This window comes from Copadichromis virginalis, linkage group LG7 (genome assembly GCF_057382275.1).
Source record: "Copadichromis virginalis isolate Kocher_CV1m ecotype Utaka linkage group LG7, C_Virginalis_male_GT1.1, whole genome shotgun sequence".
NCBI classification, from domain to species: domain Eukaryota; kingdom Metazoa; phylum Chordata; class Actinopteri; order Cichliformes; family Cichlidae; genus Copadichromis; species Copadichromis virginalis.
The window spans coordinates 50,423,151-50,448,779 of record NC_140624.1 but is presented as its reverse complement, the minus strand read 5'-3'; the positions used below and the strand labels follow the sequence as shown (position 1 = coordinate 50,448,779).

The following is a 25,629-nucleotide window of genomic DNA, read 5'->3' as shown; positions in this document are numbered from 1 at the left end:
AATATATTATTTTCAGGCTGTCCTCAAAACACCCCGAAAAGCCATCATTTGATCCAAAATGATGCAGTAACTGTATTATTGTACTGGAAATGGAGAGCATATTTCTCCCATATTGGCTTCTCTTCATCGGTTCCCTGTTAAATTCAGAATTCAATTTAAAATGCTTCTCCTCACATACAAGGTCTTAAATCATCAGCCCCCATCTTATCTGAATAATAATGATCATACACGTCACCCTAAAGGAGCACTTCACTCAGACTGCAGGCTTACCTGTGTTTCCTAGGATATTTAAAAGCAGAATGGGAAGCAGAGCCTTTAGCTTTCAAGCTTTGGGACTAGTTCTCAGTTTGTATTCGGAAGACAGACACCTCTACTTTTATAATTAGGCTTAAACCTTTCCTTTTTTATAAATGTAGAGCTGGAGTTGGGGTGATCCTGAATCCTCCCTGAGTGATGCTGCAATAGCCTAGCCTGCTGGGGGCTTCCCATCATGCACTGAGTGTTTCTTCTTTACTCACCCTTTTCACTAACTTGGTGCTTACGCACCATTCTGCATTTAATGAGTAGTCACTATTTATCTCTGACTCTCTTCCACATACTTTTGTCCTGTCTGTCTTCCCTCACCCCGACTGTTGCCGTTACCCCTCTATGAGTCTGGTTGTTACAGAGATTTCTTCCTGTTAAAAGGGAGGTTTTCCTACCCACTGTTTCCAAGTGCTTGCTCAAAGAGGATCATTTGATTGTTGGGGGTTTCTCACTATTATTGTAGGTTCTTTACCTTACAATATAAAATGCCTTTTGAATGAATTGTGATAAAACATTATAGGGGTGCAGACTGGGGCCTGATTAACTATTAATTAAAATCTGACTTACAGCCATCCCGATCTTCAAGGTAAAAAATTTACTAAACCTTTATAACCTAATATATTGTGTAGAAAGTATTAAAATTTAAAAGATCATGTCACATTTTAAAAGTTATATTAATGGAATATAGAGCTATTTAAAACTGTTTTCTACTTCAATTTGTTTGTACTGACAACATATAGGAAATGATATATGGATATTCCAAGTATGACGCCACTTTGGACCTCTGATCTCTTCTTCAAGGTCAAAAAACTTTCATAAAATTGTGCTTAAAATTCTGCTGCCTTTGTTTTTTTTTTGCAACATTCAGGATATGACATCACATTATAGTTTGCATCTAAATATCATGATGCCTGATCTCAAATTTTCCTTTTTTAATTTTACTTACTTTCTTTCAAGTTGACTGCAAAGTGCATTAAGACTTTAATGAAAGTATTGTACAGAGAAAGATAAATAACTGCCTAGTTAGTTAGAAATATAGTAGTTTTTATATAATAAGCTCAAGTTATTCTTTTCCAGTTTTTTAAAAATCAGTGCCTATTATTCATTACCTATTGTGATATAATGTTTGTATAATCAAATGAAACATCTGTCACGCAACCCTTACAGGAGTTTCAGTGCACTACAAACTGCTTAAAGTATGTTTTAACAAACAAAGAAAACTAAGTAATTATATAAATGCAATACTGCCCTCAGAGTGAGCTGCCTTGGTGAAGGACAGTCTCAGAGTGCCTCTTGTTACATTAGGTATTTCACTGATAAGGTCATTTAGTCAGGATGTTTAATGCATTACATCGAGACGTGTTCATAATTTTCCTTCACCTATGGAAATAGCAAAAATACATAAGTAATAATAATAGAAACAACAACTTTAAATATAAATTCAAACTTTTTGTCAAAGTGTTGTGCCCAGGCAGGCATACTATAACATGAGTACATGTTTTTTACAACATATGTGTACCTCTTGTTCCTAAGTTTTTTTTTTGCCTGCATTTGTGACCTCTCTTTCTCCACCCATTAATCTTCGTTCATTTATTCTTTCACACAGAACAGGGGAAAAGTCTACAGTGTTAACTATCTCAAGGCCACGTTGGGGTACAAGCAGATAAAAACCGTGGTTCCCAGACCCTGACAAACAATACCCAGCGCAGCATCCCAGTTTTGTCGCTCCTATCTCCTCCTCCGACCAGACGTTCGAAACCAACCGCAGCCTTTGTCTGCAGCCAGTCTTACGTGTTCATCCACGATGGCCTTTGCATTCATTGTCATGACGATGCTTTTGGGCTCTTCCATGATGATGGCATTTGTCTTGGATCCATCCAGGAAAGAACCTGAAGCTGCTGTCTTAGGTCACAGGTCAGTCTCAATACCAAATCAGAACCTCTGCAATAACCACACCACAATTTTGCGTGCCTATGTAGTTTTTGTTAGTACAGCCATCTATTTGTATGATGTTTTAATTATGTTTTGGGAATGTTTCAAGGAAATCTTTCTCTATTGTTCAGAAATCAGAGTGAGCTGTGTGCTGATGCACGTGCGGTGAGGTCACATGGGTTAAATAGTAAATTCAGTGTGTGATTCAGGGTCATGTTGCCCAAATGGTTTTCAGGGAGAGCTGCACAGAGACATAACAGACTGTTCTGTTCAAGCTGCAGTAATGAAATCAGTCACACTTGTCTCACTTCAGCCAAACATCTGCAAACCACTAGTCCACGAGGGTATTTGAGGGTATCTAGAAACCAACTACTTTTTCTTTTAATGCTGTAAAAACAACAAAGATTACTTTCTTTTATTTTTTTCCAACACAACATTGTACGTGATGTTCAGGTGCCAAGGTGAGTCATGGCAGTCCATCAAAAAGAACCTCCTTGGGGTTCTGAACTTGCAGACTGAGCCGCAGCTACCTGCCGGTGCACTGGACAGTGTCAGAGAGCAGTGGAACCGAACCTTCAGCATCATTTCTCACACAGCCAAGCATACTGCAAGTATGTGAAATCAAAAGATACACAGAAAAATGTACCACCCTCAACCTAGCGCTTAGTGGCAGTCAACTCTAAAGTCTTACAGTGCCTCTGTATCTCCTTCCAGCCCCAGCAGTCCCAGGCTACTCTGCATCAGCTGATAATCAAAACAGAGCGAGCCTGAACTGTTGCTCCATTGCCTCAGAGATCTTTATGAAAGGTGTGTAACAATACATTGTTATTTATGTGTAACAATAATACTGGTATGCAACATTTTTCAGTACAGTAATCAAGTGTTTAATTTCCCAGATCTGGGCTGGGACAGCTGGGTGATCCAGCCCTTGAGTCTTACCTATGTTCAATGCGCAACCTGCAACTCTGCCATGACCACTGTGCAATGCCCACCATCCCAAGTAAATATCCAGGATGCCAACACACAGTTAGTTAACAAAGACATTATTACAAGAGAATAATTCACTGATTTATATGTTTTTGACTCACATTTACATCCATAGATATTTATATGTTGTGCTTTAGTCCCCCAAAAAACAAAACCTGGCATAGGAAATTCTCAGCGGTGTGTGGGAACAGCACGATGCTTAGATTTATGATGTACTTTGTTATTTTCTACTATGCTGCCTAAGAACAGCACGTATCTTACCTTGGTGTGCTCTGGAGGCGAAACAGCTGCATGTAGATAAGCATGTGTACTTCTTCTTCCTGCCAACATAAATGAACTTGACCAAAAACAAGCCAAGGCATTCCACAAAGTTCATCGACCAGAAAAAGCGTGACAGCAGGAGAGTATTGTGGAAACAGAACAGTAAATAAAAATCAAAACTAGAAGCTGAAGTGTTTGTTATTTTGTTTAAATCATTTCTATTTAAACAAAATAAAAATGTAAATCATTTCTTGACACCTTGCTTTATTTGGTGTGGAGCAGAGCAAGTCCTGCACACTCTAAATGTTTATGGGGGTTTTTTTTTCACTGAAATATGACAACAATACAATTTTTAAAATGCTTAAGCGTCAGCTCTATAATCATGAAAATATGCACCGTGTCTGATTCCTGCTCTCTTTATCTTTTCCCAGGACCAGGTGCCATGCTGTCAGCCCATCTCCCATGAAGTGGTGCCCATTGTCTATATGGATGAATCCAGCACCATTGTCATTTCCTCCATGCAGCTGACCCGCAGCTGTGGCTGTGGGCTGGGCAACTCTGAGGATCCTGGCAAGGAGTAGGCTGTCTTGAGTGTGTGGTATGAACCGTTTGGCTTTTATACACACATAAAAAGAACAAAAAATCATATCCACAATTCTGTTCTCATACAAACGCTGCTTTTGTAGGTTGTCTTTCCCTTTTAAAATAGAAAGTGCATTCAGCACTGGCTCCAGAAACCAAAGCAAGTCTGGGCTTTCCATTAAAACAGGAGTTTTGGAAAGCTGGACAATTATTGTTCAACTGATTTAACAGTAATTACACAATCTTTATGTCTTTGTCTGTAAACGTTGAACCAAAGAAAGCTCCAGCCAACACATGTATGGTAAATCCTCACAGTCTGTCTTTAAATAAATCTCATGTGGACAGGCTACTATTAATAGCTGTTAACTATTACTGAGAAGAAATGTTCCCTGAAGAAATGTAAGACTTGAGCAAGACCCTCTCACAAGAGGATCAGGCTCTACTCTTAAAGCAGATCGTCTCTGATATGTCATCTTCACAGATTATGTTTCATGCTCACAAGATAAATTTAGCAATCTATTAATTTCTCTGGGACATGGGCATGACTTTCCATTGGTTATACTCTATATTTTCATGTTTCAACTGAGGAAAAAGAAAAACAATTTTGGCCCACAAACCCAAAAACTGCAACTTTAAAAGTTCATAATTAAACTATTTACTGGTGATATGACTGACATGCTTTAACAGAGGAGAACAAACAATCTTCTGTTCACATTTAATTTTCATTCTGATTTGTCATATGTATATAAATTCTGCCAGTTGCAACAGTTCAAAATTCAGATTCTTATTTTTGAGATTGGCTGCTTCAGTTTTATGTTTTTGTGGCGTAATTTACATTACATTATCTGACTGCTTTTATATACATTTACACGGAAGAATTCTTGTTTTTTTGTTTGTTTGTTTTCAAATGTATGCTTTTTTAATTAAGACTGGTGACAGCTCTTGGTTGTAATTTTATTTTGTTGTATACGGCTTATTTTACAAAATTACCACCATGTTTTAAGTAATGTTTCACAAGTGTAATACTGCTTACAGTGCTATACAATAAAGCAATTTAACATATTTAGATAAACCTTTTTTTTTACTGTGCTCAAGACATTGTTTTCCCATCTTAATCACTTGTACCATTCAATAAATTCTTGCTTATTCCAATAAAAGATTATAAATGATTGAAATCAGCTAATTTTTTTTAATACTTCTCAGTTGCTATTGTGTAAGTATAATTCACAAATTAAACAAAATGCTTCACAATAAAACACAAGAAATACAAGTATAACATATCACAACAATGCATTGTAACAGTCACAATTGTGTGGTGTCTCTTTAAGACCACCCAAGTTAATGTTTAGTGATGTCACAAGTATGCGCCACTGCCCCCTGTAGAGTGTGTGAGAAGCGTGCTGGCACATGAACACATGGACTCAGATGGACCTCATATCTTTACCTCCTTAACTCAAAGTAACGTTACGAGTTGTATGAACACTGCTTGCTTCATGATAAGACAGCAGCCGTTCAACAGGGCCTTGTAAGGTTAGTGAATAGTGTGTTTATTAAAGGACAAGCTCTGTGGAATTCCCAGTACCAGTGTTGTTGTGGGCTGAGTGGTCCTCTCAACCACTGAATACAACCCACGTTACAGTATTCTTTATGTTATTCTCTGAACTGACATTTTTAAATAAAACTTTCCTTATACCAGCCCCTCGTGGCTTACTGCCAGCCACAGACTTGCTGTTAATTCAAGTGGGAGGGAAAAAGTAGATGATGAGGAAAAGTTGGCACAGTACTGTATAAAACTAGGTGTTGGTGTGAGGGAGAGCAACATGTTGCGTACTTCTGAGGAGCCTCTAATGTTTTTTTAGCTGCTGTACATGTAATCCTTTCCTGGCTGCAGTGAAATCCTTACATATAGTTCTAAGTTTAAAGTCTGTGAAGTTTCAGGTCTAGCTCAACATTGGCAGCTGCCTCGGTTTTTGATTAATGCTGGACAGAATGCCAGGACATATCGGCATATGGTTGTCTTTTGGCATACTGTGGCCACTTCTGCTGGCTGTCGGCGCAATTGAATGTTCAGAAAAAGAAACACTGATCAACCCGCTTCCCAGGAGGGTGATACAACCAAGTGACTGTTTAATGGAGTGTACTGGGATGACATACATCAAAAAATTGCAGCTTCAGGACAATCATAATATTCGGCTGTCAGACTCAACTGAAGGTAAGGAGACACAACATGACACCATCAACTCTGGGTTGGAGGCGTGCGGGGTGTTTGTTGCAAAATCAAATCTCAGGCTGTGTTCTGAAAATAATTCCTGAGAGACATCATCGCTAATTAAAGGGGTTCTGCTGCATCTATCTCCACCTGACTGACCTGTTTTATATTGCGCATGTGTATAGGCCTTCACAAACTAGTTTACTTTCCTAGGAGACCTCGGGGAATACTGTTGGCCTACTGACCTCAAGTGCAACATTGGTGAGAGCTTTTTGCATGCCTACGCGGTATTGCCTGTGGATATATCTGCTGTGGGACATGAGCAACTGGAGGTCAAAGCCACTGCTCCAGCTGCCACTACACTACACGCACATAACAGCCCTACAACAATCGCAGAGAGCTGCGGCCTTCGTTACGACGTCACACAGCATTTCAGCACACAGAACGCTGGGACATCGCTCTGCATCCAGGTTTCTACCCAGGAAGATGCTCTGGGGGACACGGTTCTTAAATGTCCTCCATATCTGGTCACCTTCTGGCAAAGAAGTCCAAATCAGCGCCAACAACAAAGTGCTGGATAAAATATCAGAGGTAGAGGTATCCAGATCTTTTAAGTAAAACCACCAATTAGGATATTAAATAATATGAAAGGTCCTGCATTTTTAGACATTTTAATGGAAGTATTAGATGCAAATGTACAGAATGAATAAAAAAAAAGAACAGTCCCTTTGTCAGAAAGGAGATGGAGCTCTCTCTATAACTTATGCTGATTTTCTTTAAAAATTGGCATCGTTTGCTTTTCATTAATTTAAAGCTGCCACATACCCACAGGGGTTAGTATAAAATTGTCACACAGCTTGTTTTTTTTATCTAGCTAATTTGATCATACCTGGAAGCTGGAAGTGTTACATTCTTATTGCTTATATAAACGCTTTAGACATTTTACTTTATTTGTTCTTTTCATACTTTGTATGTTAAAAGCTTACTTTCTAAGGTATCTAGTAAGTAAACCTTTCAGACTCATAGAATAGAATACAATGTTCACTATTTCCTTGTGAGCTATTTTGAAGCAACAAGTAACAAGTGTGTTTGGAAGTGGTTGTAATTTATACTTAAGTGGCCAACAGCAATAAGGAAAATCTATTGTGGGTCTCCAAGGTCCAATAATAAAATAGGGTATCAGAGATGCTAGTAATGGATGGTTATGCTTGGATTGTAATTCAGGGGTAAGGCTGGGGCAGAAAAGATTAATAACTGTAATTTCTCTATATTCTTAAGCAAGTTTAGATTTATTCTCTAGTGCTCTCAGTGTGCTTTTAAATCCCTTACCTGAGTGAACAGAAAATGAGAGTGAGGTCCACAAGTTCACTAAACTTGGAAAGCCATGTGAGTGATAGTAACGATATTATTTACTATTCTGACAAAATGCATTTAATGCACTTGCTATGATCAGTGAAGCTGTATACTACATTCTTTCAGAAATATGTGTTAAGATGATGATCAAGCATATGAGCATGATGATGTGGGTATTATGAACATTATATGGCACATATACTTGTATTATCCACAATAATATTCTTTTGATATATTTTTGGTTTATGTGACTTCAGTTGTAAGGGTGTTTCGTGGCACTTTGGCTAAAAGGAGCAGATGGGGAATGATTTTAGATGTGTCAAGCACTCTGAAACTTTCAGGCCAAACTTGTTGCTCTGCTGACTTACTGAAAGGCAAAAAGCTATGTAAATGTTCTCTCTAAATGAAGAATGCAATGATGTTAATGTTGTGTTATAAGGGTTGATAGTTTAATATTAAACCATTTCATTTTCCTTTCACTCTCACATCTTTATTGAGTTTAACTATTTAAGAAAGCTATGATAAGATGTGATTGTAAACATATTTTTGCTCTTTTTCCCACTTCCATTTTGTCTGTTTGTTTATTTTATTCAGTTGTTATGCATAAAATCCTCACAAACAAATATCTTATTGCATTTCATTACTACACAAGGACATAATATACTGCCACCTCCTGGGTATGGTGTAAACTAATGGAAGTACTGGAATTAAGTCCCGTTTACTGTGCATCCACTGGATGGCAGACTTCTTACAGGGTAGTACTGCACCAGAATTACAATCAGTATAAATAAATAATTTACTGCCATAAAAAAACTACAAGTAGGGTGAAACACCAGTTTCTCTGTGAAATGTTGAGCATTATTCCTGTCTTTTAACAAACACCATATTTCACATATTCCTCCAAAATGTGGACAAGAAAATCCACAAAGGTGCTTCAAGTAGGCTCCTGTTCCATTGCAGTTTTTGTGATCTGTCTCAAAATAATAATCAGTTGTTTAAAATAATTAGTGGAATTATTCCTAATGATCAAAATATATACTAAAAGATCCATTCCAACTGCATGTTTAAATGATAAGCCTAGTATAAAAGAAAATCTGTTTGAATTGACTAATCAATCACAGCGTTAGTTTGGTCATGACAAAAAGTCATCCTAAGCAAACCTTGGCAAATCTCAGTGCCAGAATACATCAGCTGATGGCTGAGCTGATACTCTTTAATACACAAAATTGGAAAATTTCATGTAGTCTGTCTACATTTACTGAACATCTGCAAGTGGTTTTGCAAACCACCCCATCCCAGCTCTCTTCTCTGCATAACATAATCAATGCCATATCTGTTGTTATTGATGTACTGTTTTGTATGGATTGAAGGGGTTTGGGTGGGCAGTGGGGGAAACCTTTTTTCTGTTACAGTGTAGACACACTATTAAGCCTAAGCACTATTAAGGCTTAAATGAAGGAGGGTTTTTGTTGGTGTGCTCTGCTGGCAGGCGACCAGGGGCAGCATAACATAACCCTCCTATTGGGCCTCCAGACAGACCTTTCTCCGAAATGTCATGAAAGGTGTGACAAAGGTGAAGAGTGAGTCAGGACATTCTGCCTGTCTTAATCACCACCAACAAACAAATCACAAGAAAGTGTGAAAAGAAAAGAAAAAAAGGTATCTTGTGTGTTTAAAAGCCAGTCATACTTGCCTTTAAGCTGTCTGCTTTCTTACTGAGTCATTTTTTAAGTTCAATGGATACATATTGCCAAGAACAATTTATTCATGTGTCCCCTCAAATGATCTTATTTATGAATGGATATTAGTCAAATATATCAAACAGGACCACACAGGACAAAGGGGATGATTTCCCTAAATCAGATTTTTTTAAATCTCTCTTTTTCCATTACATATAATCATGAGATCAAATGATTATTTGCTGTAGGGTTTTCAATACTAAAATTATGGCAAGAGCTCACTGTAAATAATAAATATTATAAAATAAAGCATTGTTTTTGTTTATGTACATTTTACATGTTTTGTTATATCATATTATAATAAAATTACTTACTTATTCTCTATCTTTTCTTGTTTTACGTAATCATTCTATTCATTCTATTCTTCAGGTACCGTCAACCAAGTTAAATCACGATGGAGCACGTAACGTAAATATAAACACAGGTGGCTGTACCATGTGTCTCAGGCAGGGGTAATTGTGAAAAGTTTGCGCAAACCCCTCTAAAGGAGAAAAAACGATTAATAATGTTGCCCCTATTGGACTCTTTCGACACATTTATTTTCGATATATACTTAGAAAAGCAAATCGACAGCTTTAGCAATCTTTTTTAACAAATTTGAGTGTATAAAACTGAGGTTGGTCCCCGGATGGCTAAGAAGAGTAGAACAATCCACTAGGCAGACAGAGTGGAAAGCCCAAACACGTAGTGGCAGCAGACAACTATTAAACAACGTCGTCCTGACAGTTTTCAAACTAACAACCCACCTTCACCGGTAAACAATGTGACCAAGTGAGAAGAAGACCTCGGCGAGGACTGTGAGAGACGCATGACAACCAACTTTGGTTGTTGTGAGACGCACCATGACATCTCAGCCGAGGTAGGCAGACACAGCCGACGCTAGCAGCTACTAGCTGAACGCTAGCTTCCCAGTCCGACCCGTCGGAGTAAGTTAATTAGTTGGATAAGGTCAGCCTGCTCGGTGGCAGCGCTCCGAAGGGTTTATCTGAGGCCAGGTTTAGCTTGAAACTTTGTTGAAATGTTAGAGTTAATTGTTATTTTGTTTACAGGTTAAACTAAAAGCCGTGCAGGGTTTTAGCTCTGTAAGCATTTCGAGGAAGAGGTGGAATCAGCTGGAAACTGCAGGGTCGTGTGAGTTTTAGCAGCTGGGTTAACGGGGCTTGTGTGTTTATAGCAGCTGTTTTGTGTTTTCAGACTGCACATTTTACGTTCATGTTTGGAGAAAACGTACCGCTTAATAACTCACGGATTATCAAACCTCAGCCGTCGTTTCTTAAAAACTTGGATTTAGTTGGAAAACAGCTGGAGTCGGAAGTATGTGGGCGTCCAAAGCTCTTAAAAAAACGCCGTGTATATATGTGTGTGTGTGAGTGTGACTATATCTGCCGCGACCAGTTGTGGGTGAGGGGAGGGAGACGAGATAAAAGACACACTATTAAGGAAGAGCTTAATAATAACTGATGATGGAGTGCAAAATGCAGTGAGAGAATGAAAAGGGGTGAGTCTAGAAGAAATGCTCAGTGAATCATGGTAAGCCCCCAGCAGCCTAGGCCTATTGCAGCAAATCTAAGGGAGGGTCCAGGGTCACCCGATTTGCTCAAACTATAAACTTTATCAAAATGTTACGTTTTAAACCTAATCTTAAAAGTATTGAGAGACAGGGAGTCTGTCTCCCAAACTCAGAGCTGGTTCCACGGAAGAGGGTCCTGAAAGCTGAAGGATTTGCATCCCATTTTACTTTTAAATATCCTGGGAACTACAAGCAAGTAGTCTATGAAAATGTTTGCTATGCCTTCTAAGGATACTGCCCTAGTGAAGCTTTTATAATGTATGAAAGCACTGGTCCCAGCACAGAACCCTGTGGAACGCCTTTTATATGATTCATTTATATGAACAAACTGTTTGATAGATTTGCTTCGAACCACTGCAGCACAGTACCTTTAATACCTGTGTCATGTTCTTATCTGTATAGTAAAATATTGTGGTCTATGGCAGTGAATGCTGCACTGAGGTCTAGCAGGGCAATCATAGAGAGGAGTCCACTGTTGCCACAAGATGATGAAGTGTAAATCCTGACTGCAACTCTTCAAATAAACCATTCCTCTGCAGATGACCATTTAGCTGGGGTTTTTTCCCCTTTCAATAATTTCTGAAATAAGAGGAATATTGTTGAATAGTCTGTAAATTGGCTGAGACAGCTGGGTTAAGTGAGTATTCAGTATCAGGTTGATGGGTTTTGAAATATATCTGCCCTGCTTGGCAGCTCAAGTTCTCTATATGTCCCAAGTCTCTTTATAGAGGTCATTAATCATTTCAAAACGGCAAGAGAAAGTTGTTCACTAATGTCGCAAGTACTGCCTATTTTGTAGAATAATTGATTTATCTAGAAAATAAAAGCCATGGGTTCATTCTTAAAGACAAAAGTGAAAAGCTAGACTTCTGCAGTGAAGGAATCCTTTGGTTCTGCTGGGGGCACTTCTGTTGGCAACCCCCGTGCCAATAGAAGTGATGTGAATGGCTTTTAAATTCACAAATCTCAAACCACTTATAATGACTTTGACGAAGGAATGATTTTAAAATGGGGAGACCTGTCGGTGACATCTTCCAATTACTTGATTTGTCTCACCAAAATTAAAAAGTGAATATAAAATCAATCTAAGAAATATATAACCATGAGTAGTAATCCTCTTCCCACATTTTTAGACAATACAGTAAGAAATAAGTAATCATTTTTTACCCTTTATTTATTTACCCTTTTTTTTTTCCAACCCCTCAGTTGTAAAAGGCTGATAAGGTATTGTTAACACACTGCTGGATGGGAGGGCAGGGGGCGGGGACCCTAAGTTTCTAAATGCAATAGGACCATACAGGAGCTCCAAATTCATACCATAGGTCTATCTACTAAAAATCTCAGGCAAGTTTGAGTCTCGGTGATCTTGACATCTAAACTTGAGGTCAAGATGACTTTTTCTGAGAACCTTGTGAATGCTATAAATCTAGAATTAGGCAAAAGTGCTTCAAAGGCAAAGCAGTGTGGTCAGTCATGGCACTGACTGTCAGCCATTTTCAACAAAGTTTCAAGATGTAATTTTACCTCATACTATCTTTGGAAACTTGAGTATCTTTGCCATAGAGGTGGCTCTGCATTCTCTTAAATTTGAGACAGATTAGAAGTATGTGTAACATTTGACAGGATAACTTGATAAAACTGAGTCGCTTTCTAGGTTGGATTGTTGTCTTTCTATATTTATCTGATTTGAGCCCTCAGATTTTGTGACCGCTGTCTCAAATTGATTTGAATTTGTGTTACCACTGACACTGCAAGATCTTTCATTGAACTGTGTATGTGTGCGTGTGCATGCATGTGTGCATGCATGTGTGCACGCGCGTGTGTGTACTGTAGGTGGAATTTGCGTCCTTTTGCCGTTTCAGTATCGGTACTGCTTTCTTGTGGGTAATTATGCAAGGTTGTTATTTTGCTGTTTTGTCCTGCAGTCACCTAGTTTGTGGTATTTTGTCTTCTGTGACTGGCATTTGTATGCTAGAGCTTTCTCATTCTTCTGTCTCCCAAATTCAAAGGAGTCAGCCAGACTCATAGTTGACATGATCCCACAGAGGGTTATCTGTATTTTATTTATTTATTTATTTATTTTCTTTGACCCCCTCCACCCCCCTTGCTGTCAGTATGCTAAGGGACACGTCAAGTTCAGTCACTGCTAAACAGCCCTGGTCCCTCACATCTCTTATTTTCTGCCAGCTGGCTCCCTAGTTAGGTCTTTGTTGTTGTGGCCTTCGGCATCATTCAGCTGCCTGAGTGTCTACTCCCACAGTCTGACAGACTCCAAAACCCCTGTCTTGGACTGAAGACACTGGACATATAAACCTGGACACCGCAGTGTGGAGGGTGGACAGTGGTGCTGTCCTTGCTCCTGTCGCCTCATAACGAGGAGGTTTAGGGTTCAAACCTGCTTGCTGGCTGCAGTCTTTCTGTGTGGAGTCTGCATTCCCCCACCATGTTAGTTGAACTTGTGATTCTAAATCAGCTATAGGCTTGGAATATGCCAATTTATCTCTTCTGTGTTAGCACTGTGACCTGTCTCAGGTGTAACCCACCTGTCACCTTTTGACTGATGGAATATTCTAACTACATTCTCAAATCTAAGCTGGATTAGCAGAAAAGAAAGTGTATAAAAAGACAGTTAATAGAATCTTTTTAATGGTAATTTTTATTGTAGATGTACTATCAATAAAAATTAAATTCAAGTCTGTGGAAAACAGGCTCTGTTGTCTTTGATTATTCGGTATTTAACATTTCTGTATGCCTTTTACTTTCTATAAGATACTTGGGTTGTTTCACTTGTGCATCATTGTTATCACCATATGCAATCTTCAGAACAAAAGCTTTCATGACTGTTTTGAAAGACTAGCCTGTAATTTTAATATAATCAGCTGTATTGTTTACCCCTTACTGTTTCTGAGGAAGAGCCTGTTACTGGTTTGAGCTTTCAGAGGTGTTTGGCCTTATGCATTTGGCTTAGTCCCAAATTTTTGCTGCTCCACTTGTTGCCATGGAGGCATTCCACTGGGGCCGCTCTCAGCGAGGACGATAACACTGTTTTTGGAAGAAAACAGAAATTTCAAAAGGTACATTAAATGCTTAGTTTGCGTGAGTATATCCAAAGTATGTAGCATGTATTGATTTTCCTCGGAAATGCTTCCATTACACTGTTTTTCTACAGTATAATTTATTATTGTAAACAAGCTTTCTGCCAGTGACAGAATATCCAGACTATTAGTTATAATCATCTATTTTATGTCTGAAGAGCTGCATGTTATCTTTGGGGACTAGAAAGAACAGATGTGAATGTTTTTGGTGAATCCTCAGGGCACCTGTGAGTCTAATTACAAATGTCTGTTGATATGACGGATGGCACCTTCTCCCATTAGACCTTGTTGCTCTGCCTCTGGGGTAAATAAGAGTATGATATGATGCCCTAAAATTGCAGTCACTAAATTTTAGGATCTCTTAAGCCAAACCCAGTTTCAGCAATAATGTCAGAAAACAAATAAGGGCTGCATTACAGTCTTAAACCATTTAGTTAACCATGTCTCCATAGTTTGATGGTAAGCTTTCCATTTTATTGTCAATCTCTGTGTCTGGCTATTTTGTTAAGCTAGTATACTTGTAAAAGCAGTTCAGTTAACATCTGTCTTTCTTTGTAATCCTCTGCAGTGCACACGATGGAGAGAGGCACCTCCTTCGCCTCCGAGCATGGCAACAGAGGGTCCAAGAAGCCAGCCAAACCCAAGAACCTAAGCCTGAGAATGTACCCCTTTTTGGGGAGCCATACAAGGTAAAGCATGCACCTGCAAGTTTTAATTCTTGTGGTTATGTATAGCAAGGTTTTCTTTTTTTTTTTTTTTTATGTTAATGACTGCAACAGAGTGACATTGTGACAGTATGTGCAGAACAGGTTTAGGCAGTTTTTACATCGTGAATACAATATCTGGTGTATTTGATACGCATTTAAAGAGTCCTGCCAGATATTCCTTCTTTAGTCTTTGCATCCCAGTCTTTACCACTCTGTGGTCTCCTGGAAAGTGAACATTACTGATCATGCTAACTCACTATAAAGAGGATTTAAAAGAGTTTTTTCCATTGCCTTATTTTTAATTGATGGCTAATTGTAGCAACTTTTAGAAAACTATTGAATAAGAATAAAGTTTTGTTTTGTTTTTTTGGTTGTTGTTTTTTTTTTCCGAATGTGAAAAGAGAAGGACTGTATGTAGCCTGATAAAAGCCAAGGCCTTGTGGTCAGCTTTTTATTTATTTATTTTCATTCAAAATACTCCCTCTCCTGTGTGGCTGAAGACTTTTTTTTTTTGAATATCTATTTGTTAATTTCCCTTTATTGGTTTGTATGTATTTGGGTGTGAGCACCTATGCAGCTTTTCTTAGTCCATTTTAGAGGATATCATATGCCAGGACTTTGGTGCCTGAGGGGTTTTGTGTTTGCTAGAACACAAAACCCCTCACTCTTTCACACTCAGCTGTGTATGGATTATGTTTGTGAACTAGACGCAAACAGACAGACTTTGAGTTTGGGGCAGTTATGTTTGGAAAAATGCTTTATAGGCTGAATATAGGCCTTCTATTAACATGTTGATCCTTTTTGTAGACAAACAAAGGAGATGAACTTTCCAATCGAATCCAGAGGATGCTGGGCAATTATGAAGATGTGGATACTCCCTCACCACTTTCCATTGAGATGATACCCACTCCCGCTTATGCAAACCTCTCACAGTCGGATCAGGGTCAGTTAAACACAGATAAATCAACCAAACCTCCAATTCAGAACCAGGTCCTTTCCATGTCCACACAAAGCCAGAAGGAGCCTTCTAGTAACTCCTTGCACCCCATGAGAGGAGTTACTACCACTTCCCCGACTCACCATGGACATTCATCCACTTTCTCAAAGCCACCTTTAAACCACAGTCAGGGCAGTCAGCTTAACCACTCAGCACATCATCAACAACAACAAAAGAAGAACGAAGTCTTCTCAGACCTCAGGGACCGTGCCAGTCTTTACCACGAAATGTCTGATCAGTCTGACGATGTTAAGCCGCTACCCTTCCTACATTCCAGTGACCATAATCACATGGACACGGACACTAAGGACACTGTTGATGAATATCAAGGGTCCACAGACCATGCCTCTGAGTCTTCCAGCAATGTAGATGTTTCCATATTGAAAATTAAACAATCCCCTAAGGATGTATCACTGCCTGAAGCTAACAAAACTAACGCACTACCCTCCCAGACGTTTCCTCTCCTGTTGTCATCTAAGCAGCCCAGTGTGGTCATGACCCAGAAGCCAACAGCATACGTGCGGCCCATGGATGGGCAGGACCAGTTGGTCACAGAGTCACCTGAGCTAAAGCCTTCACCAGAACCATATGCACCACTGCCAGAGTTGATAGGCAAGTCTGACCTGGGTAAAACAAAGAAAGCGCCACAATTTTTGGAGGTGAGTTAATTGTCTTAGATATTACAGCTTAGCAACTGTGAAATGTGCAGGGTTTTTTTTGAGTAAAATAACAATGACAAAGTACTTTATTTGAAAAAACACAAATGGAATGCATTTATAGCACTTTATCCAATTTTGCCTCCTATACTCTTGTTACTAACTGCTAGCAGTGGGCTACCATGTTGCTAGCCCAACTGTCAAAACTTTGTTGGGGTTAAGGGTTAACAACACTTCCAGAACAACAATGCCTAAACAAGTTGATGATGGTGCTATGATAAATGCACTTTTCGGGATGCATTATAAATAATAAATAGGTTTGAGTGTATCGAGCCAGGAGAAGGTTAACTTGGCATAGATGCCACACAGCCAGTAAAAGTTAAGCTTTTTTTTTTTTTTTTGCCTTATCACTTGTACCTGTGTAAAGCAAACAAGATGAAACCTACCAGTTAGCGATAGAAAGAACAAGGTTATTTGTTTTTCACTCTCAATGCCAAGCTAAGATTTCTAGTTCATTCATTCATCATCAAGTGGTAATGTTGCCAGAAAACAAATGTCAAAGTATTAATTTAAAAGAAAAGTCAGAAATGGTAGTAAAAGATGAAAGAAAAAAAAAAGTCTTACCATTTCAAGGTTAGCTACTGCCACTTAAAGCTATTCATTCTGTCAAGCTTGTGATATTAAGCCCACAACAGTCCAGAGCTGGAGGGAATTTGGTTTTGTTAATAATGTGCATTATTACAAATACAGTTGTATTACTGGCAAATTATCTTTAATGTCTCCACAATTTGCGGTGATTCTACTTGATTGTTCACTACGTTGAAAACATCTTGTTCGTTTTTTTGTTTTTTGAGAATTTGGCAGAACTCCAGCTGAACTCTATTCATCTGTTCTCTATCACACGCACAAACATACACCCAACCCTTGCACCTGCACTGCTCCGCACCTCCCCCTTACCCTCCTGCAGCAGCAAATCTGTGTGAATAAGCTGCTGTATTTGCTGCTGGGACAAATCCAGTGCAAGATAACTTCGCAGTGACTCACTTGGATTTCTTACTAACGCCTCATCTGTATACGGCTATAGATGTCTTATGAACTGTTCTGTTGTTAGAAACACAATGTAATCACTGTTTCATTTTACAATCGGATGAGTTCTACATTATTTATCACAAGAGTATGGAAACTCCTGAAAACGATGCGTCTTGAAAGTTTACTGTGTAAATATTACATAATGTCTTTTGAGCACGTGCTCATGTCTTTCTCAGGTGGACAGTATGATGTTGCAAGCAGTCTGTGTTTTGTGACCTGTGATAAATTCACCCCTAGGCTCAGCAGAACAATAAATGAGCTTTGTCACCAACTTGCATAACTGCTCTGGGGCCCATTCAGTCTGACCTTATCTCAAACACTATCCATTCAGAAGGAAAAACTGGGAGAGACTCCTGAAAACAAACAGAAATGTACCATGTGGACTTATGTGTTTGTAGTATTTATCTAATGTAGCCTGATATAGAGTATTGACAGTTGTTGCTTATTTTAAATGTTTAATCAGAAACACACACCTCAACCTACTGTTTAGTCAAATGTCATACATACAAAATACGATTTTCCACCCTCTTATGCAGAAGTCTTTCTGTATCTAGCACAGAGATGAAATTCTTTTTTTTCTTATTATCTTATAACAATATTAATTACTATTACTTTTGAAAACTATACAATTTTCAGTGCTGATGAGGGACAGCTATTGCATTATCGCTGTCTCTTGGCTATAAATTTTGGAGTTAATGATGTGAGATGTTGAAGACAGATTTGCTGATCTTTATTTTGTTTAAAGATCTTTGGGTACTTTCAGAAATGAATACGTTTTGTTTTTCTCCGTAGACAAAGACAGATGAAGCTCAATGTGTGGAGGACATCTTAAGGGTAAAAATACCTGCTTGCGTTCTTATTTTCAATTCAAAGGCAAAGGATGAAATTAACAAATGTGTTGGGACTCCAGTGAGAGTGTATGCAGCATGCACTACACTACAATAAATATCCCTTTGTTTTTTCTCTCTATAGGAAATGGCTCATGCTTGGCCACCTCTCCTAAAAACTATATGCACACCAAGCACAGATGAGCCCCCCAAGTCCCCTTTCCTAGCCAAGGTAAAAAATCTGATTTTATGTTTCACGTGTCTATATAAGTGCAGGGGTCTTGGTAGCCTCATTATTTCCTTCTGTCAAACTTGAAATTATTGAGCAGAGGTCAGTCACTGTAGGAGACAGAATAAATCTTAATTCTTCTAAGGTGCTATAAAGTATTTTGTATCTTATAGTCTTCAATGAAGTCCAGATTGGCCAAGTTATTTTCTTTTAAACTATAGTCGTGCAAAAGCTCCCTCAAATTTTGACAAATTCACATCAAGTACTGTGGTGTGACTGAGTCACACGCTGGCAATAAGTCCATGCAGCTGTGCAGTGGCCTTAGACATTAGGAGATAATTTACACATCACTTTTATGCTTCCCCAAGGATGGATATTTTTGTCTTTCACTAGTGTCAGCCATAGGTCAACTTCTCAGTTACACAAGTCAAGTTAGATTACATCTGTGATTAAATTAGCTTTGCTTTTGTGTTTCTCAGAATAATCTTTTCATGACCGCTAAAATCAGCACAAGAAAGCTTTAAAAGCTGTAACATAGGTCTTGTTGCTAAAGCGTTTATCAGTTGAGCCTAAACGTGGGCATAAATGTGCAGATATAGATCAAGTACAAGTATGACCTTGATTAACACTAGCATGTTTCTTTATCTGTCTTTACAGGAAGCAAAGCATGCCTCTTCATGTCCAGGACAGAGTGAGTGAAGCGAAGAAGTATTCAGTCATAGATCAAGCAACCTTAGTATAGAATACAGCATTTCTAACTATCTTGAAAAATCGGCAGTGAATGCAAAGCAGGTGCTAGTCTGTTATGTTTGTGGTTGATGGTGGTAGCAGGCGACTCTGTCATGTGATCTATTAAACAGGCTCTGTTCTGTGGCCACAGATCTGAGAAACCACCCACAGTTTTATTTCATCTTATCTAAATGAGAGAAGTAGTGAATGGTGTTTTACTTCTTAGTTTCCACTTAGTATTGTTTTCACTATGATGCCTTTCATTTAAGCAACAGCTCTGACCTATCAAGGCATGGATGGAGGACCTGTGAGGGTCTACTATTGTGTCTGGCACTTGAACATTGGCATCAAGTCCCTTGGGGTCCGGTGGTTTGAGGTTGCTCAGTTAGAGTGGGATCTGGAGAGCTTGATGACTGCATCATTGCCTTGCACCCTTTGTAATGTTCCTAAAGCGGTTTCTGAGCTGTTTTACAGTGTAGTCTGGCATATGGTAATGCAGGAGTAGGCTCCTGCCTGGAGAGTGCCATGCGCATGTACACCCTGCTTTGGGTAGTTTGTAGATGTCAGTGTATAAATGCTTAAATGGTAGGAATCCCAGGACAACAGGGCATGATCAGTATCATTTATGTAACATTTCTGGATATCAGTGGATTTTTCCATCAACTTTTTTACATGAAATGAATTAAGTACAACTCTGGTGCTCTCTCAAAGATGGAAAAATGTTCTATAGGGAAAGTGAGTGGAGGCAGTGTATTAAGTCTTCCTTTAGCTAGACATATTGGTTAAATGTCACCAACTTTCAGGTCCTACTGGCAAAGGCGGATGTGCAGTTACTCAGTAACTCCCAGTGACTCCCAGCTGTTGAAGTACCTGCCATCAAATATGGGGGGGTGGGGGGGTGCCGTGTTTTACCAACACAAGTTAAAAGTACACACATCCCAACGATCCATATAGTGCATGAATTCCATGATATGAGACATAACCTTTAAAATCCAAACTCTGCCAGTAGATTTCAGTGCAAAGGCTTAAAACCACTTTAAACTTCTGTTGTTTATTTTGTTGTACTAATTCTTGTTTACTTTTTCCAGGAAACCATGACTCCTCACCTCCTGAGTCATCTCATCCCAGCCAACAGATGTCCTCATCGTAAGTGCCGTGGCAGTTAGCTGAAATGTAAATTGCCAGCCAAAGAACCATGCTAAACTCAAAAGGAAATCACTGGTTTTCTCCTATTTATTGAATTATTTTTCTAAACAGACTTCACTTGCATCACTCCATATTTAAGTAGTCCTATTTAATTTAAATATTATTATTACTATTACTACTACTACAAAGGGGAAAAAGCAGCAAACAAAAATTGTTAATTGCTGAAGTGGTTTATTATCAAAAAAGTAGCAGATTAATTTAAACAACTAATGATTTAATTCAGTCTTTGTGGCTTTAAATTTATTTTAAAACGGTGCACTTATCGAATTGTTTATCTCATCAATTATTTTTCTGGTACATATTTGCCGAATGTATTAACTAGCGAAAAACTGAATATTGATCCGGTGTTTGTGTGTTTTTGATGAAGTTCATTTGAAGGGGCACATTCCAGCGGGGTAGAGTCTATGAGCTCCAGTGAATCGGAGAGTAGCTCGGGATCAGATTCGGAGAGTGAAAACTCTACTGTGGAGCCACCTCAGCCCCCAGCTGGCACCTCAATTAAAACTGCGGTAACCATTCACTTTTATATGTACATGTACAGAATCTTTATGTTTGTCCTTTTCTGAAATCAACTTGTGTTTGCAGGCTGACGCCCCAGCAGTGAGCCATGAGGACTGGCAGTTGGGAAACTGGATCAGGTCCAGCCAACCAAATTCTGGCAGTGAAAGTCAAAGCGCGGTACTTGTTCCTGAGAAAACATCTCATAAAGAACAACAGTTCACTCAAGACTTCAAACACTCCAGCGTTCAAGTGGTTGACTCTACTGGGGAGTCTCAGCCTCAGCTTTCTTCTCACCACACAGACAGCACCGCAGTTTCTCAGCAAAGCAGTGAAAGCTCTCAGGACAACTGTTGTCTGCAAAGTCGCCAAAAATCTCTCTCTGCTAATGTGAACAGCTCAAAGAAATTCTCAAAATCGGTGAAAGGAGGTTGTCCAGACCGCACTGATGCAGCAACCCCTGTGAAATGTGAGGAAGCGGTAACAGCTCAAACAAAATACCCGTGTTTCACAGATAGACCCAAGGTAAAGACGAAAGTAGGACACTGCAAAAAAAGTAAGGAAGGCAGTAATGGTAAAAGAGACATTAAAAGGACTAAACTCAGTTCACAGCATTTTCCTAACTCCTGCCCCGCCCAAAGCCCTGTTCAGCCTGCCCCACCAGTCAGCATCAGTTGTAGCAAATCCAACACAGAGACCATCTCCCAGACGGGCACCAAGATGCCTCACAAAACGACCCACAAGCACTTAAAGAAGCCTGGGCGTATTGCCAAGGCTTCTCTGGACCTCGAGAGGACTCCCAGATCCCTAATGGTGAAGATAGAGCTAAGTCTGCTCTCAAGAGTGCCCCAGACCTCTGGCATTCACCAAGGAATTCCCAGCACTGCAAAACAATCTGCACCGGTCACGGATCCAGATAAAGTAGGCGGTGGTACTTCTGCAACACACAGCCACACTAAAACCAGCAGGAAGAGTAAACCACAAAATGTGAGAAGCACGAGGTTTGGTGCTCTTCTAGTAAACATACATGTGCACGGAAAGTTTTTATTTTATTGCCTGGTTTGTCCTCTTCTCTAGGCTGAGGTAGACAACAAAGGTCTTCCCAGGAAGAAACAGAAGCTGGAAAACAAGAACGCTTCATTGACAAAAGTTTCTGTGAAACTGAAGTAGGTCCCCTAAATTGGTCAGATCTTTATCATTTAACCATCTTACACTGTACCTTGAACCGTCCTCAATGATCTTGTCACCTGTAGGTGTTCAAGCAGTCTAGCAGAGGCCCAGCAGCGGAAGAAGGCCAAGAAAGATTGTCAGCACCCTGAACCATCTGAAGATGCTGCTAAAAAGTCAAAGCTTCACAAGAGCCAGGTGAAAACACAAGAATCGAGTAAGAAAACAGAAAAGAAAAAGGTGTCTCATAAACACAAGAAGAGCAATGGAAAATCCACAGAGCACCCAAAGTCTGAAACGGTAATTATCCTTCTTTTCCTTTAACCAGTAATTTGATTAAGTGATTTCTAATTTAATCAGAAAACTTGGCTCTTAATAAGCAGAATTCAAATTTTAACCAAGATGTGCCCTGCAATCCTAGAATAAGTCCCCAAAGGTCAGCTTTGCTGTAACATCATCATCACAGCCCCTCAGCGAAGCTGTGGCTAACAGATCCTTGCTCAAATTTGAAGAGAAGTAAGATTCATTGCTTGTAATGTCAGCTAATATCCTGCTTATGCATTTTTGGTGCTCCTCTCACACTAGTACATTATCTCACAGACAACATCCAGTGAAACATTACATAAAAGAGGCCAAAAGACTAAAGCATAAAGCAGATGCAGAGGTAGGTTTTCTTTAACTTGATTTTATAAAGTTTTATCCAGTTCAGAGTCATACAACTAACTAATGACCAATATGTACATGTTTCTCTCTCCGTAGTCGGATAAGCTCAGTAAAGCTTTCAACTACCTTGATGCTGCCATGTTCTTTGTTGAGAGTGGCATTGCCATGGAAAAAGATCCACAGACGTTGTTGTCTTCCTACACAATGTTTGCAGAGACTGTGGAACTCCTCAAGTACGAAACTGCATGTATCAGAGCTTGTTTGCACTATTATAACTTTTGTTGTTGTAATGGCAAAGCTACAGAGTAAAAGTGCTCCAGGTTTTGGATACATTTAACAGTTCTGATAAGTTTATTCTGAAATGTTAACATTTTAAATGGAGCCTGTCTGATATAGGAATTTTATCTGATATAGGGTTTGAACAAAGCTGCAACACACGGTCCTGTTGTGGGCAAACTATGTAACAATGTAACAGTGTAACTCTTTTTAAAAATTAGATTTATCCACTGTTATAATCAGCTACATAAAACATAGATAAATGACTGATATCAGCCAGTAATGTGAGATCACAAGTAAGTTGGACTCTAAATACTTTCAAAGTAAATAATTTTTAATGTGATGCAGAAGCGGTCTATCATAGTGTGATATAAAATTGTAATGTTCCAATGAGAGCCTTATAGAAAAACAAAAGCATCTTATAACGCTGTTTTAGTTAGCACAGTAAAAATTGCCTGTAATAAGCCTGACACCAGGATAGATTCATGAGTGAATTAATAGTGGAAGCAGACGCATGCCTGTAAATCATGTTGCAAAGTACAGCCCAGGGAAAATGTGCCTTTTAACTTTCAAGACACTCAAGCAAGTAATTTATATTTCTCTAGAAGAAGACAAACATTTGTCACAGTGTATCTATGGTATTTGTATTTTGGTTCTGAGTTTGATCCATGACTTGATCTGAATTTCTAATTTCACAGGTTTGTGCTGAAACTTAAAAACTCAGTGGACCTTTCTGCTCCACCCCCAGAGAAAGACTTTCTAGTTTTATGGTAAGGTTTGAATCATGATTAATGTGCTGTTTTCTCCATTTATTACAATGTCTGAGACCCTATTAACCTGTGAAGGTTTGTCTTGATGCCTCCTCATGTAACGTTAGTTCAGGAAGTTAGGCTGTATCACTGGAAACTGACTGATATGTAGCAGCATAAAGTTCTTATTAAACAATTCCTCACATGTCTAAATATGTTGTCAAAGAAAGCGTAAGCAAATAGAAATAAGAAATTAGGAGTTGTAGAATAGATGGATGATAATATTCACTATTATTCTGTTGTTTGTTTGTAGTCATGTGACCTATAAGTAACAGTCATGTGTGTCCTGTAGTTTGAAGTGCCAGTCTCTCCTGCAAATGGCCATGTTTCGACACAAACACAAAGCTGCACTAAAGTATTCAAAGACCCTCACTGAACACTTCAGTGTAAGTATTTAAAGGAGATGGCTTGTAATGGCAGATTGCCTTATTACTTGTAGAAAATGGCATTGATGTATGAGCACAGGAGCTGGTCAATATTTGTTTTGCTGATTAAATTTCTCTTACAGAGCTCTGCTCAGGCAACACACAATCCTCAAACATCTAGGCAAGTCATTTTCTTTCTATATTACAGTAACGAGTACATTGCTCTCAACTGTGTAAAGACATTCTGTATTTTTTTTTTTTTTTTAACAATTCTCCTTTAGAGTGGGAGACAACCTGTCCACCTGCCTGCCATCTCCAGCCACCACCTCAGGTCCTAGCTCTAACCACAGTGCCAGTGGGTTGGTTGTGGGCAGTACTGTGGCAGTTCCTCAAGCCATTGAACAAATGACTTTCACCTATGTCAACATCACATCATTGTTTTTGAGTGCTCATGACATCTGGGAGCAGGCAGAAGAGTTGGCACGTAAAGGCAGCGGTAAGAACAAAGGAAAAGAGACCAAAGGTTAAAGAAGGTTAAAACGACCTGGAAAGCTTAGTGAATGTTTGTAGTGTGGAGGGACTTAAAGACATTGGTTGTGCTTTTCTAACCACACAGGACACTTTAATTATTGTGCTTTAATAATGATGCAAATAGTCACTTGTCGGATGTTCATAAGCAATTAATCTGTTGATTTTATAAACTCCACTAGGTTTACAAGAAACATTTTATCAATCATAATGCGCCATCACCAAAGGCAAAGGATGCAAAGTTGGTCAGCCAGTAAAATTTAGTTGTGTGCAGCTGCAGTGAGAAGGGTTTTCCCCTCATAGCTGGCATCTGCTTGACAAGGATTTAGGACATAACAAAAAATTGTATTTTTTATTTGCAGTTTATGCATAGGAAATTGTGTGCGAAACTAAGGTAATATTGAGAGAAACTGCAAAGTAAAGATGACAAACTAAGGAAATATTGAAAGATCCAGTTGTTTTGCTTGCCCTGTTGCTTTGCTGTTCCTGTGGGCAGCTGACATTCTCAGTATGCATCACTGACTAACTTGTACCGTGCTACATCACATTTATTTTAAAAAAAACAACAAACAAACAAAAAAATGAATTAACAAATTAAAATTGTTTGACTGATTTGTTTTTGGCAGCACGGTGGTTAGCACTGTTGCCGCACAGCAAGAAGGTCCTGAGTTCAATTCCACCATCAGGCCGGGGTCTTTCTGTGTGGAGTTTGCATGTTCTCCCCGTGTTTGCGTGGGTTCCCTCCGGGTACTCCGGCTTCCTCCCACCGTCCAAAGACATGCAGCTTGTGGGGATAGGTTAATTGGATAATCCAAATTGCCACTAGGTGCGAATGTTGGTGCGACTGGT

General features: G+C 39.1%; 2 protein-coding genes across 2 annotated transcripts in view; both read left to right on the top strand.

Moving 5' to 3' along the window:
- Nucleotides 1-1,977: 1,977 nt before the first annotated feature.
- On the top strand, nucleotides 1,978-8,109 carry gsdf (gonadal somatic cell derived factor). The gene is made up of 6 exons (XM_085463983.1): nucleotides 1,978-2,220; nucleotides 2,692-2,849; nucleotides 2,953-3,045; nucleotides 3,135-3,238; nucleotides 3,918-6,280; nucleotides 6,491-8,109. The coding sequence occupies exons 1-5, from the start codon at nucleotides 2,111-2,113 to the stop codon at nucleotides 4,065-4,067; spliced, it is 615 nt and encodes a 204-aa protein (XP_085320109.1). The 5' UTR covers nucleotides 1,978-2,110; the 3' UTR covers nucleotides 4,068-6,280; nucleotides 6,491-8,109.
- Nucleotides 8,110-9,719: 1,610 nt separating this feature from the next.
- aff1 (AF4/FMR2 family, member 1) overlaps nucleotides 9,720-25,629 on the top strand; it is a 19,181-nt gene continuing 3,271 nt past the window's right edge. The window contains exons 1-18 of the mRNA XM_085463981.1: nucleotides 9,720-10,228; nucleotides 14,603-14,723; nucleotides 15,549-16,397; nucleotides 18,276-18,317; nucleotides 18,456-18,542; nucleotides 19,197-19,230; nucleotides 20,357-20,414; nucleotides 20,842-20,983; nucleotides 21,060-21,959; nucleotides 22,050-22,138; nucleotides 22,226-22,439; nucleotides 22,561-22,655; nucleotides 22,740-22,803; nucleotides 22,899-23,035; nucleotides 23,777-23,848; nucleotides 24,180-24,273; nucleotides 24,396-24,433; nucleotides 24,534-24,748. Of these exons, the coding sequence (XP_085320107.1) occupies nucleotides 10,212-10,228; nucleotides 14,603-14,723; nucleotides 15,549-16,397; nucleotides 18,276-18,317; nucleotides 18,456-18,542; nucleotides 19,197-19,230; nucleotides 20,357-20,414; nucleotides 20,842-20,983; nucleotides 21,060-21,959; nucleotides 22,050-22,138; nucleotides 22,226-22,439; nucleotides 22,561-22,655; nucleotides 22,740-22,803; nucleotides 22,899-23,035; nucleotides 23,777-23,848; nucleotides 24,180-24,273; nucleotides 24,396-24,433; nucleotides 24,534-24,748 (3,268 nt within the window). The 5' untranslated portion in view covers nucleotides 9,720-10,211. The remainder of the gene's footprint in view (nucleotides 10,229-14,602; nucleotides 14,724-15,548; nucleotides 16,398-18,275; nucleotides 18,318-18,455; nucleotides 18,543-19,196; nucleotides 19,231-20,356; nucleotides 20,415-20,841; nucleotides 20,984-21,059; nucleotides 21,960-22,049; nucleotides 22,139-22,225; nucleotides 22,440-22,560; nucleotides 22,656-22,739; nucleotides 22,804-22,898; nucleotides 23,036-23,776; nucleotides 23,849-24,179; nucleotides 24,274-24,395; nucleotides 24,434-24,533; nucleotides 24,749-25,629) is intronic.